General features: G+C 60.9%; 3 protein-coding genes and 1 long non-coding RNA gene across 9 annotated transcripts; 1 reads left to right on the top strand and 3 right to left on the bottom strand.

Annotated features, from left to right (window-relative positions):
- Nucleotides 1-260: 260 nt before the first annotated feature.
- PAQR6 (progestin and adipoQ receptor family member 6) lies at nt 261-4480 on the top strand. Of its 5 annotated transcripts, none has more exons than XM_019711118.2 (8): nt 261-417; nt 1493-1568; nt 1989-2116; nt 2192-2397; nt 2511-2637; nt 2941-3037; nt 3122-3272; nt 3577-4480. In XM_019711118.2, exons 2-8 carry the CDS (start codon nt 1518-1520, stop codon nt 3849-3851), a joined length of 1035 nt encoding a protein of 344 aa, XP_019566677.1. In that variant the 5' UTR covers nt 261-417; nt 1493-1517; the 3' UTR covers nt 3852-4480. The 5 variants fall into 5 exon arrangements, with proteins under 5 accessions (XP_019566677.1, XP_019566674.1, XP_019566675.1 ...); XM_019711115.2 differs by having other exon boundaries at nt 3119-3272; nt 3577-4023; XM_019711116.2 differs by lacking the exon at nt 261-417 and adding an exon at nt 661-724 and having other exon boundaries at nt 3119-3272; nt 3577-4023.
- Nucleotides 4481-4556: 76 nt separating this feature from the next.
- On the bottom strand, nt 4557-5786 carry BGLAP (bone gamma-carboxyglutamate protein). The gene is made up of 4 exons (XM_019711122.2): nt 5323-5786; nt 5127-5165; nt 4903-4972; nt 4557-4813 (listed from the first exon to the last, which is right to left on the bottom strand). The coding sequence occupies exons 1-4, from the start codon at nt 5444-5446 to the stop codon at nt 4684-4686; spliced, it is 363 nt and encodes a 120-aa protein (XP_019566681.1). The 5' UTR covers nt 5447-5786; the 3' UTR covers nt 4557-4683.
- Nucleotides 5787-6726: 940 nt separating this feature from the next.
- On the bottom strand, nt 6727-18827 carry PMF1 (polyamine modulated factor 1). 2 transcript variants are annotated; one of them, XM_074319142.1, is made up of 5 exons: nt 18602-18827; nt 9617-9722; nt 8859-8959; nt 8361-8492; nt 6727-7149 (listed from the first exon to the last, which is right to left on the bottom strand). In XM_074319142.1, exons 1-5 carry the CDS (start codon nt 18760-18762, stop codon nt 7110-7112), a joined length of 540 nt encoding a protein of 179 aa, XP_074175243.1. In that variant the 5' UTR covers nt 18763-18827; the 3' UTR covers nt 6727-7109. The 2 variants fall into 2 exon arrangements, with proteins under 2 accessions (XP_074175243.1, XP_019566680.2); XM_019711121.2 differs by having other exon boundaries at nt 8361-8556; nt 18602-18802.
- On the bottom strand, nt 16139-18377 carry LOC141568659 (uncharacterized). Its single transcript, XR_012491852.1, has 3 exons — nt 17075-18377; nt 16625-16902; nt 16139-16276 (listed from the first exon to the last, which is right to left on the bottom strand). It is a non-coding gene; the product is annotated as an uncharacterized LOC141568659 (long non-coding RNA).
- Nucleotides 18828-18929: the final 102 nt, after the last annotated feature.

Here is an 18929-nt window from a genome sequence, read left to right as displayed (position 1 = left end):
GCAGAGGGACGGGTGGTTTCTGAAGTCCAAGGCCGGGATTGGGAATTGTCCACCCAGCCACAGGCAGACACCCCCAACTGGGAATGCTGGACGGGGACAGCCCGGTCTGGGGGAGCCCGGGCCCTGGCTAGCGCCCCAGCCTGTGCCGGCCAGTCTGATCTCCGCTTGGGTCAGGCTGGAGGGGCTGCTGTGTGGAGGCGGCCGAGTGAGCTGCCTGCTAATGGGCCTGGGCCACCCCGCGCTGCTCCCTGGAGGCTGCACAAGGCTGGGATTGTTCCCTGGCTCCCCTTTGTCTCCCACACCCCGCCCAGGCCTGGCCGGCTGGCCTGCCACTTTCCTCTCCCTGCTGCTGGCCTGGCGGCTGGAGCACCCCGGGCCTGCTGACCCACCAGCTTAGGAGCGTCAGCCAAGCTCTGGGTAAGGAAGCTCACCTGGGGCTCTGCCCCCGTTGCGGGGGAACAAGCTGGGGCAGCCCCTCCCCCATCTGCAAGGCTACAGCAGATGGGAGACTACACATTCTAGTCTAGAGGCCTTAAGCTAAGGGAAGGGACCCTGAGGGGGGGCTAGAGCCCAGCCAGCATCCTGCCCGCCCTTCCCCAGGTCGCTGGGCAGCACTCCGCACGGGTGGGAGCGCCCCCATCCTGCTCCTGGGAAGGGCAGGGGGATACCTTTCGAGGCCCTATCTGTCTTAAAGCTCAGCCGGGGTGCAAGGACTAGGGACCGGGTGAGTCTGTCTTGTTCCCAGCCAGGCCCCCAGCACCCACCTCGCGCAGAGGGTCCCCGAACTGTAGAATGACAGGAGCAGAGGCTCAGGGGACCGACTGGCGGCAGGAAGAGGGGCGGGGCTAGGCCGCAGAGTTGCTTGGAAGTTCTGGCCCCGGGAGGTGGGGGCGTGTCCTAGTCCCTTGTCCGCCGGCGGCTCCCTGCCTAGCGGGCCCCGCCCCTCCACTTGTGCCAAGGAATGTGCCTGGGAGAGGGCCTGAGCGGCCGCAGCCACCGGACGCAGCACACAGGTCTGGGGCTGAGAGGGCCATGGGGTCAGGGGGGGCACAAGGGTAGTCCCCAAAGAGCCAGGCGTCCCCCTAATTCCGTGCCCCACGGGCGGGCATCTGGCGTCCCCGGGAACTCTCCCCGCGCACCGTGGACCGAGGGCTTTCCGCTGGTGGTGGGTGGGCTTAAGCGCTCAGTGCGGACCTCGGAGAGGCAGGCTTCTGAGACAGAACTGGGGGATGGGGTCCCGGACCCGGGGTCCGGGGTTACTCACTGAGGGTGACCGGATGCCCCCAGGCTAGGATGGGGAGGGGTCAGGAAGCTGGGCCAGCCTCCCCTGGCCTGAAGGAAGCAGCTTGGTGGCCAGCTACCACACGCACGCACGCATGCGCGCACAGCCCACCCTGGTACTGGTCAGGCCGCGCCTGGACCTGGTGATAAGGGGCCTGTGGATGGGAGCAGATACCTGATCCTGGTCCGCACCCCTTCACTCTGTCTCTAGGTCAACGTGGAGGTGCCGGGCCACCATGCTCAGCCTCAAGCTACCCCAGCTCCTTCGAGTCCACCAGGTCCCCCGGGTGAGGGGCTACACCCTCCAACACCGACTGCCCCAGGGACTGACTGGGGCAGAGGCCCTCTTAGCACCGAGGGAAGCCCCTCCTGCAGGCTGACTCCTATCCCTCCCATGGCAGTGAGAGCTGCCTCTGCGCCCGGGGAGCCGGCTGCTGACCCGCCCCCCAGGCCAGACTGCTCCTCAGAGCCCCTTCCCAGAGCGCCCGGCCTGTGCCCGCTCAGGCCGCCATCCTATGTGGGCCCCTGCGCTGGCTCTTGCTCCTCATCTGCTCTCTGGGTGCCGGACCCTGTGCTAAGATGGCAGTCGGCTTTGGGGCCCCTGTGACCTCCCGCCCACTGTCCTCAGGCCGGCTCCCCCAGCGCTCGCGGAGGGAGGGCCCGGCACAGTACACAGTGACCCCCTCTCCCGCCCACCACTGCCCCAGGTGTTCTGGGAAGACGGCATCATATCTGGCTACCGCCGCCCCACCAGCTCGGCCTTGGACTGTGTCCTCAGCTCCTTCCAGATGACCAACGAGACGGTCAACATCTGGACTCACTTCCTGCCCACCTGGTGAGGGAGGCTGTCCCCGCTCAGAGGGTGCTCAGACGGGCTGCGGCGCGAGCTGAGCACGTGCCGCCGCCGCAGGTACTTCCTGTGGCGCCTACTGGCGCTCGCGGGGGGCCCGGGCTTCCGGGCGGAGCCCTACCACTGGCCGCTGCTCGTCTTCCTGCTGCCCACCTGCCTCTACCCTTTCGCGTCGTGCTGCGCGCACACCTTCAGCTCCATGTCGCCCCGCGCGCGCCACATCTGCTACTTCCTGGACTATGGCGCGCTCAGCCTCTACAGCCTGGGTGAGCCCCGCGGGCGGCGGGGCGGGGGCGGCCGCGCGCGGGCGGGCGGCACGGGGTGCGGGGAAGGGTGCGCCCTTCGGGCTTCAGCTCCGGCCCCGCCCCCTGCTCCCCAGGCTGCGCCTTCCCCTATGCCGCCTACTCCATGCCGGCCTCCTGGCTGCACGGCCGCCTGCACCAGCTGTTTGTGCCCGCCGCCGCACTCAACTCCTTCCTGTGCACTGGCCTCTCCTGTTACTCCCGGTGGGTTCTTGGCCAGCGGTGAAGGGGAGGGCGAAGGGACAGGACAGGGCCCCGGGGATCGCCCAAGCCGGCCAGCCAGCGCGAGCCTGGCGCTAGCACCGTATCTGCACTGTCTCCTTCCGTTCTCCCAGCCACCTAAGGGGCGGACGGCTTTAGCCCCTTCACAGGTGTGGTCATTTACGTAGCTCAAGTGCAGCTGCTCATGAAGGGCTGGCAGAGCCACTGAGCTCCGTTGGCGTTCCCTCTTCCTCTGACCGCACCCCAGCAGCAGCGTGGTGACCAGCTTTACCTCCTGCTCCCCAGGTTCCCCGAGCTGGAGAGCCCTGGGCTCAGTAAGGTCCTCCGCACGGGCGCCTTCGCCTATCCCTTCCTGTTCGACAACCTCCCACTCTTCTACCGGGTAAGGTCCCTGGATCCCTGCTGCCCCCCTCACCACGGCCACTGCCCCAGCCCCTCCTGCTCAGCCCGGCCTTTCCTTCGGCAGCTGGGACTGTGCTGGGGCGGGGGCCACAGCTGTGGGCAGGAGGCGCTGAGCTCCAGCCACGGCTACCACCTTGTGTGTGCTCTGCTCACCGGCTTCCTCTTCACCTCCCACCTGCCCGAGCGGCTGGCACCTGGACGCTTTGACTTCATTGGTGAGAGCAGGCCCGGCCTGGGAGGGGGCGCGGGGAGACAGCTCCCCAGAGCAGAGAGGCCACTATGGCCAGAGGACATCCTGGGGGACCTCGGGGTCCAGGCCCACCCTCCACTTTGTGCATGACGGCAAAACTAGTAGCCTGGGTGCCAGGGGTTTTGTGTTTCACGCCTGTCCGCTCATTCTCTCCTCCCGGTAACTGGGAGTCAGGCTTCCTTCTTCCTAATGTTGGGGTAGTAGCAGGCCCAGAGGAGGGGCTGCCTGGGGCATGGGGTGTGTGCCCTGACGTGCCCACCCTCCCACAGGCCACAGCCACCAGCTCTTCCACGTCTGTGCGGTGCTGGGCACCCACTTCCAGCTGGAGGCCGTGCTGGCTGACATGGGGTCTCGCCGAGCCTGGCTGGCCACGCAGGACCCCCCGCTGGGCCTGGCGGGCACCGTCGCCACGCTGGGCTTGGCGGTGGCCGGGAACCTGCTCATCATCGCGGCCTTCTCAGCCTCTCTGTTCCGGGCCCCCAGCACCTGTCCCCTGCTGCAGGGTGCCCCGCTGGAGGGGGGCACGAAGGCCAAGCAACAGTGAGCCCATCTCTGAGGCTGCCCTGGAGGGAGGCAGGGGCCAGGCCCTGGTGCCGGGGAGGAGCCCAGACCCAGACCTGAAATGTGGGGGCGCCTCTGGGCCTGGAACCGAGTGACTGAGGAGAGTGCAGAGGACGGGAGAGGGGGCGCAGAGAGCAGGAGGGTCAGTGAGGTGCGCTTGGTGGTGCTGGGCAAGTGCTGAGGGTCTGAGAGGGGACGTCGTGTGTCCAGGCAGGAGCCCCCCGACACTGGGACGGGCAGGTGTGGGGGCTTGCATCGGGTCCCCTGTCTGCTGCTCCAGGGACGAACTAACACAACTAACCCAGGCCTGCCCTGATCGCTGCTAACTGGGGTGAGGGGCCCACTGTCGCCCCCGCCCCCAACCAGGCAGTGCCGCCTGCTGGCAGCTCTTTGCCTGGGCCCCGAGTCTGTCCTGGTCACGGCAGTGAGCGCAGGGCCGTGAGCGCAGGGCGTGCAGACCTTCTGGTGTGTCACCGACAGTGCAGTGGGCTGAGGTGGGGGGGAGGGTGCTGGGCTAGAGCGGGGACCCTAAACTTTAGAAAGCCACCTTCAATGCTTCTGGAGCGAGGCAGGTACAAATAAAAACACCCAGCGCTTTGGGAAGCACTCGGACTGAGGACGTACAACCCGCGGCGGCGCCGTCCTCCCGGCACCACCCTAAGACGCACAAAGAGGCGGAGCCCCCCAGTTCCTCTTCTGGATTTATTCTAGAGTAGCTGGGCCGGTGGGGACCCCACACTGGTAGGGCAGGGGTGAGGTGAGGGTGAGGGGAGGCAGCGGGTGCCCGTGGGCAGGCGGCGGGGCGGGCGGCAGCTCTAGGCGGTTCCGTAGAAACGCGCGTAAGCCTCCTGGAAGCCGATGTGGTCTGCCAGCTCGTCGCAGTCGGGGTTGAGCTCGCACACCTCCCTCTTGGGCTCCAGGGGGTCCGGGTAGGGGCCTGGGGCTCTGAGAGTCCCACACAGCGGCATCAGCCCCCCGCCCCCCCCCCCAGAAGGCCCTCCTCCCCTCCCAATACTCCCAGCTCTTCCTCTCACCCCAGCCCCTGGTCCACGTAGCGACGGAGTCTCTTGACCACCTCACTGCCCTCCTGCCTGGACACGAAGGCTGCGGAGAGAGGCCAGGGGTCGGGCGGCTGTCAGTTTGGGGGCACAAGGTGGGGAGCAGGCTGAAAGCCTGGCAGGAGGGCTGCGGCTGGGGACCGGGGTGGGCAGCCCCATTGGGTGACGGGCACACGGCCATTTTCAGGCCTGCATCCTACCTGCTCCTCGGCTGGACTCTGCACGGCTCGGCTTTGCACCTGCAAAGGAAAGCAGCCTGGTTCAGCCCTGCTCACGCCCAGGCCCTCTCCTGCCTCTAGCATGGGGCTGAGCCTGAGGGAGGGCTATTGGGGAGGCCAGGCACTCTCCCCTCGCAGCCCCCCTCCTCCTCGGCCAGGCAGAGTGGGGGACACTCACCTGCCTGGCCAGCGAGGCAGAGTACGGCCAGGGCCAGCAAGGCGAGGGTCATCAGGGGCCTCATGGTGTCTCGGCGGCGGCTGCTGGGATTCAGCTGGCCTGCGTCCGCAGCCTCCAGCTCCATTTATACCCTCCGGGCTGGACCCCAAAGGCTGGGCGGGGGGCTGACCACGGTGCAGGCGGGTCACAGGGGACTCTGCCAGGGCTATTTGGGGGTCATCCGCCCGGCTCTACAGGCCAAACCCCAAAGGATGTTGTGGTTGGAGTTAGGGCAGGCCCCGGGGAAGTGAGGGCGCAGGGTGGGCGGGCAGCCAGCCTCTGGGTGCCCAGCCCCCCACTCCCTCAGCAGGGGACGGGTGTGGGGCCCTAGAGGCCTAACAGATTGCAGCATACTGTGATTTCCACTGTCAGCCGTGGGCAGGAGCCAAACCCCAGGGAGGGAGTGCCGGCCGTGTCCTCGTTCACCCTGCGAGACCGGCCGCAGGCCTGGCGGGGCCCGTGGGGGCGGCTGGTCTGTCAAGCCAGGAGGAAGGGCTGGGTAGCCCAAAGCCAACAGAGGTGGGGCCAGCAAGAGATAAGGACAGCCTGAGTCTGGGGCAGGCAAGGGGGTCAGTGTGATGGGGACCCCCATCCCATGCCCCTCCCAGGGCCTTTGAGGGCTCCTGACCCCCGATCCTGGTGGGAACAACCTTGGGGACCTGTCCTCCAGGGGAAACATCCAGCCTGAAAAAGCCTGTCCCACAGCTGAGCCTGGAGAGGAGGCAGGGTGACCTCTCCCCACCTACTCACCTGACAGCACCCGCCATCCCACCCCAGGGCCTGTGGGGGGCGAGGGGGCAGCTGGATGTGTGGATGCTGTAGCTGCAGGGCAGAGGAGAGCCATGGGCTCGATGCAGGGGGCCAGGTGGGGGTGGTGAGCAGGGGCCACCTGAATTCTGAGTGTCCCCAGGGCTCCCACAGACCCAACGAAGCCTGTTTCCAGTTAGGGGGAGAGCCTCACGAGGGAAGAACGTTTTGCCCCACGCCTCCCCTCCCGTCCCCTCTGCCCGCTGGTCTGGAGGAAGCACTTTTCCCACCTTTGCTGAACCCCCATACCCGCTGGCCCAGGCTGCCTGGGAAACCAGAAGCCCATCTGCTCTGTGAACACCGAGGCCCCCCTTGGAGCTCTCCTCAGAATTAACTCAAACCATCAAATTGAAGGGGGGTCTGGGTTGAACAGGGACACCACCTGGAAGCTGGTCCTCACCTCAGGGAACCCCGGGGTTCTGGTTTCTGTGCCAAGGGGCTTCACCCCCACCACCCCACTGAGCCTGGAGGCTCTGGACTGCAGCCGAGACCCCGGGGAGCCCAGGAGGGGCCGCGGCCGCAAGGCCCCGGCGGAAGCAGCGTCCACAGATTACAGTGTAGTGAGTGGAGGAAGTTTATTTAAGGATGTGAGGATGTGGGCAGAGCACGGCCAGGGGCCTGGGGCTGGCCGGCAAGGGGGCAATCAGTGGCAGATTCCCCAGGCCAGGCCGGAGGGAAGGCTCGGGAACAGGGGGAGGGGGACCCAGAGGAGCGAGGCAGGGGCCGGCTTCCCAGGCTGGGAGCTGATCGCCCCATTAGAAGACGACAGGATGGGATCTGAAGGTAGCGCATGTGTGACCCCCCAGGAGCCCCAAGGCACTGGGGCCTGCGCAGGCTGGTCCCCCAACTTATTCCATCACTGCTTAGGGACCGGGCACCGTTTCAGCTGATCTCAGAGGCGCCTTTTTCTCCGGGTCCCCGCGGCTCTCACTCGGGCTCCTTCAGCACGGCCACCAGCTCCTTGCGTCCTTTGTGTAGAGCCTGCCATCAATGGGAGCGGAGAGACAGGCTGGGAGGGAGATGCCCCACAGCCTTCCCCTGCACGGCCTCCCCTCCAGGGCCACTTCCCCAGGCCCAGCAGGCACTGACAAGTCCCCCACTCAGCAGGTGTCTACGGCAGGCCGGTGCCTTGGCCACCCAGCCAGGGCCTCCCCAGGGCCCCCAAAGTGTCTCCTTCCGTCTCGGCGCCCACCACACTATCTAACAGGAACGTCTCGAGTGCAGTGAGTGGACTTCTGCTGGGCCAGACACAGGTACTGGCGTAGAAGTGCTCTCTGCAGCCATCAGCCGATGGGCCTGGAGCTGCCATGGCAAGGGCGGCCCTGAGAGCAGGGGGCTGAGCGGCCAGGGCCCTGTGCGTCATCATTTGGCCAACTTGGAAGCCAGGGCCCAGACAGGAGTGACTGGGGTCTCATGGTGACGGAATAGCAATGGCATAGCAGCATCTGGCCAGGGGACTCAGCGGGGTGGCCCCACAAATGCCCAAGACACAACTCTGAGCTGCGGGAGCCACCCCACAAGACAGCACCAGGCTGAGGGCTTTGGTCGTCTTGCTGCTGCCACTCAGGCCCCCAGGGCCGGTCTGTGATATGGGGACGAGAAGGGCAGAGTGAGCCTCCTGCCGCTGCCCAAGCCTCGGGGCCCTGCTGAGGCCGGGATGGGGTCCTGAGGCTCAGCTGCCGGGCCTTGGAAGAGATGCCCAAGGAATCCAAGAGCTGTGGATTTGGGGCCCATCCCCCTGGGAACAGGAGGGTCTGCCCCAGGAAGGGAGCCATCGAATGGCTGTAAGCTAGACGTGAGATGAGGGGTGAACCGAGAGGGGTGCCGCTGCTCAGGCCCTCCTAGAAACCGTCTTCTGGAACCGCACTGTGAGCCAGGAAGCAAACGCATGTCACACACTGCGGCCACACCTGCCGTCTGCCAGCGGCCTGAGCACCCTCTTCCCCTTACTCACCAACTTGGCCCCAAGTGACCTTGGCCGCTTTCAAAACTTCAGTCCACCCTGAAAGGACGCATGTTGCATGCAGGACGTTTTCAATGGGAAGCCCCCGAGGCCACCACATTGCATGTGTGGTGAAGGAACTAGACACGGAGCTGCCGGCCCCTTGGGCAAGTCACTTGTTCTCTCCGGGCCTGCTGTCTCCTCTGCTGCACCAGGGGACAGTGCCTGAGGGCAGGGCTGGGACACCCACCTGCCAGGCCTGCCACCGGGCCTGGCCCTGTAGCTGTAGCTCCTGCACCTGCCGTCGCCCAGCCAGGACGGCGTCCGCCAGCTGCCTGTTCTCGGCCTCCTGTCTCTGCAGCCGGCGCTGCAGGGCGTCCCGCTGACGCAGGAGGCAGGGCACGGTGACACTGCACAGGTCCTTGTCCGGGATGCCACTGGGGCGCCTGGAGGGGGCAGGGCGCATCGGTGAGGATTCTGCCTCCAACTCCAGCAGGACAGGGGGCCTTTGTGTGTCGTCATGGCTGACACTTGGCAGAGCAGCCAGCGGCCCGGGCCAGCCTCATGGACGCAACCCCACGCCCGCTCTTCAGCCTCCTCCCGCCCTCCCTGCCCCTTCTCCACGGGCCAGAGGGGTCCGGCAGCAGCCTCCCCAGGAAGGCCGCCTCAGCCCACCTCAAAGCCCTGGACGATGCGCGCTTGCTGGGGCTCCCCTCCCCAGAGGGCACCGTGGTGTCACTGTTCTCACCAGGCCGGCTCCTTGCGGCCTCGGCCTTCTTCCACAATGGTATCCAGGGCGTTCAGGACAGCCTCCAGGTTCCCCTCCGCTTTGATGTCAGAGACCTCCTCCTGAAGGGCGAGGAGGAAGCGGAATGGTGCCCACAAGCCCCGAGCGGAAACATGCGAAACTGCCAACAGCGCGCGGCCAGGTCGGAGCCAGCTCAGTGCTGCTGTGTCCTCAGACAAACACCCACCTGCCCACGTGTGACTTCACAGCATAAAGGCGAAGATGACAACACTTAGAGCGTCTGCAGTGGGCCTCGGTGCCACCCTCACCGGGCACTGCGTCCCGACCACACGGACCCATCCTGGAGTGTGACAGCAGGGGTTTCACTCTCCTCTGGGACCAAGGGACACAGATCCTTTCTGGGTCCCCTCTAGTGCACAGTCCCATGAATTCAACAACTAGCGAAACGCCCCTCTGGGTCAGGCACCAGGCACTGGAGACACAAGAAGAGTGACTCCCGTGCCCTCGCTGACCTCACAGGGCTGGTGGGCACACAACATGTCAACACTCAATTCCCATCCAGGACAATGACAGAAAGGTCACTGAAGACACCCAGTCATTTGAAGGGACATCTGTCACTGCAGCCTGCTGGACACGAAGGACACTTCTAGGGACAGCAGGACCCCGAGGGCGGACGGTAGAGGCCCTGCCTTCAGGGGGCTGGCAGGCTGGCGGCAGGACGCAAGCCAACAGTACCCGCTGGGCTTCTTGCCACTCACCTGGATAGATGTCTGCAACTGGGTTACCAACTTGTCGTAGATGCGCCGTGTGACCTCCGGCTGCAACTGGTAGAAGCGCTTGTAACAGTCGGTGAATCTCTGGTAGCTGGAGCGGGGGAGACAAAGCGGGGAGTCAAAGGCGGCCAGTCACCAGGCAGCGCTCATGCTTGGGCACCCCGGCTCTCATCATAGGGTCTCGGCTGGCATCGTCCCGGGTGGACGCAGGGACGCAACGCGTCTCATCTGCAACACCAGCCAGTCACAGGGGACGGCTCCCGCCTACCAGGCCCCCGCGTTCCCTCCGCAGAGTCCCAGCCGAGTTCAGGTGACCATTAATGCAGCCACATTTCTGATGCTTGAACTTCACTGACCATTGAACCAGCAGCAGGGCCTGTTAAAACACAGATCCCTGGGCCCGACCCGTCTCTAACAAGCTCCTGGGCGCTGCTGGTCTGGGTACCACACTGTGACGCCCTCAGGCACCCCAGGCGCCTTGCAGGCCTGGACTAGGATGGGTATGTGGCCTCTGTGAGGTTTCCTTGCTCCTACAAAGAGCCCCAGAAGGAACGTGCCCTTTCCCTGGGACGGGACCGTACCCAGGGGATGCCTCCAGCGCCCAGCGGCTGCGGGCCCTGGCCTGGCATAGTTTATCCCTCAGGAGGAGGCAGAGCAGAAAGAGGCAAGTATTGGGGGTCTCCAAAGACATCGTCTTGCTAGTGAGGTAACGGATTTCCTCATTGTTCACGCCATTTCAAATCAGGCGTCTGTCATGGCAGCCGAGAGCACTTGACTGACACGTCCCTGGTAGCTGGAAAAGTCAAAGGGTACCCAGCACACTCCCAATGGCTGTTGCTGGACAAAGAATCCTGGAAGTTAATGACTCTCCCAGCCGTCTTCTCTTCCTCCTCCCCTTTGCTCACACGCTTCTCTGTCTCTCACGCCCTGCCCTTCCACGATCGCCCACTGAGTACCCGTGTCACCCACCAGGCAGGGGGTGGCACGGCCCCCAGCGCTGCTGTAGACATGGCAGCAGGCAGAGACCCTCGCGTGAATGCGGTGATGACACTTGTGGAGGCTGCTGCTGGGGGTTACGGGGCCGAGACTGAACCATGGGTCATCTTTAAGCTGAGGGGCTGGCTTTATTCGTGGAGAGCTGCTCGCAAGCCTTCAGCAGCACGCCTCTGGGAGAGGGTGACAGTCGCTCACCTTGGATGGTACAGATTTGATCTGAGTCCACCCTGGAGGCTAAACCGAGGCCCCAAAGGACAATACAAAGAACAGACAATGGGCCTTTCACCCTCAGCAGAGCCCCAGACGTCTTGTTCTGCTGCTGGCCCAGCAGCCAGGCAGTCTGTGGCTGCATGGAAGGACATGGGAGGACGCGTGACGCCTGAGCAAGTGCGGCTGAAGTCGAAACCGGGTAATTGTGGCTTGAAATGGTTTGGCTTGGACGTGGAAGATCCTGTCCCTCCTCCCAGCCCACATGACAGGCAAGGGGTCTGAGCTGGGCACCTCTCAGTTCAGTTTGGGCAGCGGGCCGCTCACGGCCCAGGGCGGGGGGGGGGGGAGGCAAACCGCCACCAGTGCTGCTCAGGAACTCTGCTGTCCCCCGTGGGGTCTGAGGATGCAGTGAAAGTGAAGGGCCACATGCTGCAAAGACAAGGAGGGCAGGCGGCCAGCCGAGGCCAGCGCCAGGGAGCACCGGGGAAGCAAAGCGATTCCTCACCTTCCCCCCAGTGTTTGTGGATGTGGAGCCCCAGCAGCGGGCACCTATGTCACAGGCGCCCAGCACAGTGACCTGACTTCCACGGACTGTGAGACGCTTACTGCTAGAAGTTTAGTTCACCACACCCCTCATCAGCTGAGGGGCCCTGGCCACTTTCTTTCCCCCTACAAGCCCCAGTCCCTCATCTGCTGTGTAAATCATGAGCCTCGTGAGGAGTAAATGAGGTTACGGAAGCGCTTCGCACACGCCCGGGGCAGGGGCGCTGAACGCCCGGGGCTGCCGCTGCTCTCGCCAGCTTCAGAGCCCTGCCCCTCGGAAGTGCAGGGCGCTCAGGCCCGGGGCGCCCCACACTTGAGACGTGTCCTCCCCTGCGGAAGGCAAGTGCTCGGTAAAAGGCACCTTGGGGACAGTCACGTGTGCAGAACAGGCCCCAGCTGCAGGAAGAACGCACTGGCTCCTGCTGGAGTGTGCCCCTCGCTCACCATGCTACATTTATCATTCATTAAAAGCAGCTTTTAAAAACTGCAGTTACCAAGTTTCAAAACCAAGATGACTACATCAACTGATTTAAACCAATTGTTTTCTCTTGAATACTTATTATGCGCTGACACACCCTCACTGGTTTTGAACTCAGTGATAAAACATTTCATTTCCTGCACTAAAAACTCACTGTGAATTATCACATAACTTAAAAAAAAAAAAATGACTTCAAAATATCGAGCCCAGGGGCGGCTGGATGGCTCAGTTGGTTGGAGGGGGAGCTCTTAACAGGGGTGCCGGTTCGATTCCCGCATGGGCCAGTGAGCTCGCCCTCCACAACTAGACTGAAGACAACGAGCTGCAGCTGAGCTTCGGGAAGGGCCGCCAGATGGCTCAGCTGGTTAGAGCGCGAGCTCTCAACAAGGTTGCCGGTTCAGTTCCTGCGTGGGATGGGCTGTGCCCTCTGCAACTAAAGATTGAAAACAGTAAGTGGACTTGGAGCTGAGCTGCGCCCTCCACAACTAAATTGATGGGCCCTAGAGAAACACACTGTCCCCAAGTATTCCCTAATAAAACTTAAAAAAAAAAATCGAGCCCAGATTGAGCTCTGGTGATTTGTTGATTTGTCAGTCCAGCGGTTTATGTGCAGACAGACTGCAGGCACGGAAAGGTGGGAGGCTGGACCAGTAAACAGGAGCCAGCATGGCTGGGCTAAAGGAGCAAGGCTTGCCCTCCTCACCATAGGAACGGGCTTCTGGCCCAACTGAACGCCTATTTCACACACTGTCCACTAGAGGGCAGACGGGGACTGGCGCTTCCGTCCCAATAAAGAAATGGGGCAGAGAAATTGAGATCTAGACAAAAGCTTGGGGGCGGCCTGGTGGCTCAGTTGGTTGGAGTGGGAGCTCTTAACAACAGGGTTGCCGGTTCGACTCCCGCAAGGGATGGTGGGCTGAGCCCCCTGCAACTAGCAACGGCAACTGGACCTGGAGCTGAGCTGCGCCCTCCACAACTAAGATTGAAAGGACAACTGGATCTGGTAAAGTACTGGAAGTACATACTGTTCCCCAATAAAATCTTTAAAAAAAAATAAAAAGGAAACCAAGGTATCCAAACAGCTGGGGAAGAGGGGGGTTCGTTTGTACCACTGTGGGGACAGAGCCCCAGAAAGCAGTTTCCAGGCTCTCGGCCTCACGCTGAAAGGTGCTGGCTCAGCTAGTAAATGGCCATCAACTGTGATTGGATGGCCATCAGCTGTGGCTAGTTGGCCGTCAGCTGTAACCAGTGAGCCATTGGCCACTAATATAACTGCTGTGGCTACGCTAGCAGGAAAATGGGGGCTAGCAAGATGGTGGCTGAGCTAGCAAGCGCGGACTGCAGAGAGGCGGATGCCACCAGCGAGAATATAGTGATATGACTCCCCTGCCTTTGGCTCCGTGGGTGTTCCTTTTTCGCCTCACCATGTCCTGCGTTCTTATGTGGGGAGCGGGAGCTGAGACCCTGCCTGGCACCCTGCACGACAAATGGCGCAGCGAGCAGGGTACGGTGCCAGCCAAAGCTCTCCAAAGGACGGTGGAGCAGTTTGTGTGTATGAACACTCAGTCTCAGGAAGACCAGGAGGAGCAGCTGCCCGAGAGCTGGACGGACCCCCGTGGAGAGGTGGGAAGACATGGACGGTTCCCCAACCAGCATAGGCCGGAGAAAGCAAAGGTCATTGTGGCCCTGTGGGCTGCGAAGTGCTTGCTGAGGCAGCCTGGATGCAGAACTTGTAGTCCCAGGAGGAAAGGCTTGCTGAGTCCTCCATGGGAGCTGAGGGTGAGGTCAAGGTCATCCCTCACCCCCAGGACAGCCCTGGCGAATGACTATGGACTATGGGGAATTGCCTTCTATCCCTAATTTAATGGACAGCTTGACTGTTTGCTTGGGAACATACCACCATGTAGTGGAACTGGGGGATATTTGCTTTTGTGTCTTGACCGGCCACCATCGAGAATATGTAAGCACCTTGATTGTGAGCCGCTGTTGTTCCAGCAGGGTACCCTGAGAGGCCCAGAGAGGGTGGCAGTGCCCTGAGTGCCCTGGCTGAGCCCAGAAAGTCTGGCTGAGCCGAGAGTGACGGTGCCCTGAGAAATCCTGGTTGTGTCCGGGGAGACTGGTGGTACCCTAAGAAGTCCAGGAAGTCTGGCTGTGCCCAGAAGGACTGGTGGTGCCCTGAGAAACCCTGGCTGTCCGGGGAGACTGGTGGTACCCTAAGAAGCCCAGGAAGTCTGGCTGTGCCCAGAAGGACTGGTGGTGCCCTGAGAAACCCTGGCTGTGTCCGGGGAGACTGGTGGTACCCTAAGAAGCCCAGGAAGTCTGGCTGTGCCCAGAAGGACTGGTGGTGCCCTGAGAAACCCTGGCTGTGCCCAGAGAGCCTGGCTGTGTCCAGGATATTGCATTCACCTCCAGGCTCCTCGCACAGGGCCCCTCGCGGAAGATGCTTGTCGCGTAGATTGTGAGGCGAGAGCCTGTAGGGGTGGAGTGTGGGGACAGAACCCCAAAAAGCAGTTTCCAGGCTCTTGGCCTCACATAGACAGGTGTTGGCTCAGGTAGTAAATGGCCATCAACTGTGATTGGATGGCCATCAGCTGTGGCTAGTTGGCTGTCAGCTGTAACCAGTGAGCCATTGGCCACTAATATAACTGCTGTGGCTACGCTAGCAGAAAAATGGGGGCTAGCAAGATGGTGGCTGAGCTAACAAGAGCGGATTGCAGAGGCAGATGCCACCAGCGAGAATATAGTGATATGACTCCCCTACTTATGGCTCCGTGGGTGTTCCTTTTTGGCCTCACTGTGTCCTGCGTTCTTATGTGGGGAGCGGGAGCAGAGACCCCGCCTGGCACCCTGCACGACAAATGGCGCAACGAGCAGGGTACGGTGCCAGCCAAAGCTCCCCGAAGGGTGGGGGAGCAGTTTGTGCGTATGAACACTCAGTCTCAGAAAGACGAGGAGGAGCAGCTGCTGGAGAGCTGGACCCCCGTGGAGAGGTGGGAAGACATGGACGGTTCCCCAACCAGCATAGGCCGGAGAAAGCTAAGGTTGTTGCGGCCCTGCGGGCTGGGAAGTGCTTGCTGAGGCAGCCTGGATGCAGGACTTGTAGTCCCAGGAGGAAACGCTTGCTGAGTCCTCTGTGGGAGCTGAGGGTGAGGGTCAAGGTCGTCCCTCACCCCTAGGACAGCCCTGGCGAATGACTATGGACTATGGGGAATTGCCTTCTATCCCCAATTTAATGGACAGCTTGATTGTTTGATTGGGAACATACCACCATGTGGTGGAACTGGCGGAGGTTTGCTTTTGTGTCTTGACTGGCCGCCATCGAGACTATGTAAGCACCTTGACTGTGAGCCGCTGTTGTTCCAGCAGGGTACCCTGAGGGGCCCAGAGAGAGTGGCAGTGCCCTGAGTGCCCTGGCTGTGTCCAGGATACTGCATTCACCTCCAGGCTCCTCGCACAGGGCTCCTCGCGGAAGACGCTTGTCGCGTAGATTGTGAGGCGAGAGCCTATAGGGGTGGAATGTGGGGGCAGAGCCCCAGAAAGCAGTTTCCAGGCTCTCGGCCTCACATAGAAAGGTGTTGGCTCAGGTAGTAAATGGCCATCAACTGTGATTGGATGGCCATCAGCTGTGGCTAGTTGGCTGTCAGCTGTAACCAGTGAGCCATTGGCCACTAACTGCTGTGGCTACGCTAGCAGGAAAATGGGGGGCTAGCAAGAAGATGGTGGCTGAGCTAGTAAGAGCGGATTGCAGAGAGGCAGATGCCGCCAGCGAGCATATAGTGATATGACTCCCCTACTTGTGGCTCCGTGGGTGTTCATTTTTGGCCTCACCGTGTCCTGCGTTCTTATGTGGGGAGCGGGACCAGAGACCCCGCAGGCCGCCCTGCACGACAACCACACTTAAGGTTTGTTCCAAAGGCCTGGTGGTAAGAACCCAGTGACCGGCACAAAGACAGGCAAAGGGCTCAGTGGGGCAGAAGAGAGGCCCAGCCATCCGACAGATGGGGGCTCCGGAGAGCAATGAGGACGGATGAACTGTTTAGGTGACAGTGACTGGGAAAGCTAGAAAAATGAGACTGGCCGAGACCACCCCCTTACACCTTAATCCAGGCAGATGAAAGATTTTCAGTAGAGAGTAAGATGATAAATAGCCAACAGAAGAAAACATGAGAGATTCTCTCTGTGATCTAGGTGTGGGGAAAGCCTCTATAAGCAAGATCCCAAAAGCACAAACCATAGGGGAAAAGTATAATTACATGAAAAGGAAGGGCTTAAAAAATAAATTATTAGGCGATACTTAATTTATTATCACTGAGGAATGCTGAGTTAGTCTGGAGGCTGAGAAAGGAGCGTCATGGGGATCCATCCAGACTGGGGGGGGGTCCCCAGGATGACCGCTTTTCTCTTTCTGCTTTATCCTCCTGGTGTAAAGTGCAAACAACTACACAATCTGTTGTTTTGTTTTTTTTTTACCTGAATGAAGATTTCTGTTCCTTAGAGGACATTACAGACAAAGTTAACACCTCATAGACAGAAAGAAATCTTCAGTCTAAAACTGACAAGCGATTGATTTCTAGACTATACCAGGAATTCCAGGAAATCAAGATAAAAACGCCAACTGAAAAAAAAAAGGAGGGGGGTCTGAAAAAAAAAAGCTGGAGGAAATGAGTAGGCAGTTCACAGAAGAGGAAACCAACTGACTACCAAGTACAACAGGAAATACCCAAACCAATAACATGCCAATTCAAATAACAGATACCGTTTCACACCTTCAAAGCAGCAGGGGTTAGAATGGCAGATGCCCAGAGATGGCGAGGATGCTGGAGAGAGGAACAGCTTTTCTGGAGAGCAGTCTGACGAAACACAGCCCTCTCCGTTCCCGACCTCACAGAAATTCTAGCACTCGTTCGAGAGGGGATGTACAAGGGTATTCACCCTGGCATAACTAGGCGTCCACGAGAGGTAGTGGGTGAGTGCTGCGTGCTTATCACGGATGGCAGGTCCTGAGAAGCTCTGATCTACATGCGCTTACAGGGTATGGTTAGATCTTCTTTAAAAAAAATAATGGTGTGGAGTGAAAAAAGACAGCACAATCATCTTTCATATAAACTTAAAACATATACGACAAAACAACATATTTTACACAGAAACATTCAAATGTCACTTCCTTGCACTCACCCTAACCCGGAGCCTCTCCCCACTGCTCCCTATTTCCTTACCCTGATTTTTCTCTACACCCCGAAGGCAGGGACCTTTCTGTCTTGATCACTGCTCCATGTCCAGCTCCTAGAACAGAGCCTGGGACATTGCAGATGGTCGATAAATATGGGTACGTGAACAAGTGAATAAATGGAGGACATACAGCCAACAGAAAGCCGGGTGTCGAGGAGGGAAGAGGAGGGCAAGAACGCGTAGGGAAGAATCAACCAATCAAGGGAGGGAACGTACCTTGACGTAATAATGTGTCATGAATGGTCCATAAAAAGAATGCGTTCTTTTCTCAAATTCATTATATGGAAACTAGGCCCTGCAGGGTAAGGCTGTTACCTGCCTGTCCAGCCTCCTCTGATTTCACTCTCCCTCTGAGCACTATGCTGTGGCCACTGCCTCTGCGGTTTCCAGATGCCCTGACGCTCCCAGGGCCTCGGCACAAGCTGTCCCCTTGCCGAGATGCGTTTTCTCTAGTTCTTTCTCTGGTTCTTCAAGTTTCAGCTCCATGTCCTCAGCGTAGGCTCCCCTAACCATCCTAGTGTTCTCCTTTCTGCCAAGTTGCCGGCACATCACCTGCTAACGGCCTCACCAAGCTCTGACTGTTGTATTCATTGCACGTCTCTAGCCATTGAATGTAAGCTCCGAGTCGGGGCCTGTCTGCTGAGCCAGCGCCCGGCGCCTGACCAGGTGCCCAGCGGACGAGGCACTGAGACATATGCTGAGGGAATTAATGCGTGAAGAAATGGATCGTAAGGGCTCAGGAGGAAAGGAGGGCGGGAAGAAACCCAGAGGAGATGGGCGTCTTGATGAGGTCGAAGGACAGAACTTCGGGGCCGATGGGGAAAAGGCGGCGGCCAAACCCTGGACGTTCTCATGTGTGTTTCGGCATTAAAGCGCTCGGCGCTGGGACCACGGGCAAAACTGTTCCTCTGAAGCGCCCGATACCGTTATAACACTGTTGTATAAAATAAAAACCAAGGCAGGAAAGTGTCTCTACGGTAACACATTTAGGCCCCACAACCACGCAGGGAAGGGGTTCCTCCCAGGAGAAATCAAACTCTAGTTGCAGGCCCTGTCCTAAGCGCTCCCCGCGGATCTACTCATTTATTGTGATTCTCAAATCCACCCTCGGAGAAGGGTCCTCCTGTTGCCGTCTCACTGCTGAGGGGCCGGGCGCAGAGCGGGAGCCCTGCTCACGTGACGCTGCGCCGTGAGCTGACCCCTGACCTCACTCCAGAGCCCGCGTCTCTCCTCCCGGCTGCGCACAGGGCAGGCAGGTGGGCGGTCCAGGTGGGCGGCCTTACCTGGCCACACGCCATACCTGGGCACACGTCACGTGAGTCCCGGAGGCTCCGGGACGGACAGCGCGCCGTCAGCCGGCCGCCCAACCCTCGGACACCGCGTCCCACGTGACTGGGCTGCCGGTCGGGTTACCGCCCTGGTCTCGCGGGATTTCCACGCCGGCGGGCCAAACCCGCTCCTCTTGGCCGGTCCCGCTGGGAGACTTGCTCGCAGCCTCACTTCCTCCACCTTACCTGCCTGCGGCGACCAGCTTCTGCAGGAAAGTGTCCACCGTGGTGTCGAGGAGCTTCACCCTCGAAATGGTCATGTCGGGGGGCACCGATTCCGGGGACGACCCCTCGGGCCCTTTCTCCTCACAGCCGCCGCCTACATTAACATCACTCGCTTCCGCCATGTTGAAGTGAACCGCCAAATCGAACTGGCCCGGCCGCCCCGCCCACCGGAGTCCCCGATTGGCTGCTCCCGGCGCTGGACGCCCCCGATTGGAAGCAGCGGAATGTCCATCACCGAGCCACCGACGGGGAGGGGAAAGTGCCGGCGGCGGAGGGCTGTGCACAGGTG

This window comes from Rhinolophus sinicus, linkage group LG14 (genome assembly GCF_036562045.2).
Source record: "Rhinolophus sinicus isolate RSC01 linkage group LG14, ASM3656204v1, whole genome shotgun sequence".
Lineage (NCBI taxonomy): Eukaryota > Metazoa > Chordata > Mammalia > Chiroptera > Rhinolophidae > Rhinolophus > Rhinolophus sinicus.
The sequence above is the reverse complement of the archived record's forward strand: the minus strand, read 5'-3'. Positions and strand labels throughout refer to the sequence as shown.

Coding starts and splice junctions, on each gene's coding strand:
- PAQR6 (XM_019711115.2), top strand. CDS start 1,518: ATGCTCAGCCTCAAGCTACCCCAGCTCCTTCGAGTCCACCAGGTCCCC. Junction 1,569..1,988: donor GAGTCCACCAGGTCCCCCGG/GTGAGGGGCTAC, acceptor CCACTGCCCCAG/GTGTTCTGGGAAGACGGCAT. Junction 2,398..2,510: donor GCTCAGCCTCTACAGCCTGG/GTGAGCCCCGCG, acceptor CCTGCTCCCCAG/GCTGCGCCTTCCCCTATGCC.
- BGLAP (XM_019711122.2), bottom strand. CDS start 5,446: ATGGAGCTGGAGGCTGCGGACGCAGGCCAGCTGAATCCCAGCAGCCGC. Junction 4,973..5,126: donor AGAGTCCAGCCGAGGAGCAG/GTAGGATGCAGG, acceptor CTCTCTCCGCAG/CCTTCGTGTCCAGGCAGGAG. Junction 4,814..4,902: donor TACGTGGACCAGGGGCTGGG/GTGAGAGGAAGA, acceptor TGGGACTCTCAG/AGCCCCAGGCCCCTACCCGG.
- PMF1 (XM_019711121.2), bottom strand. CDS start 18,762: ATGGCGGAAGCGAGTGATGTTAATGTAGGCGGCGGCTGTGAGGAGAAA. Junction 9,723..18,601: donor AAGCTGGTCGCCGCAGGCAG/GTAAGGTGGAGG, acceptor CCCCCGCTCCAG/CTACCAGAGATTCACCGACT. Junction 8,960..9,616: donor AGTTGCAGACATCTATCCAG/GTGAGTGGCAAG, acceptor CTCGCCCTTCAG/GAGGAGGTCTCTGACATCAA.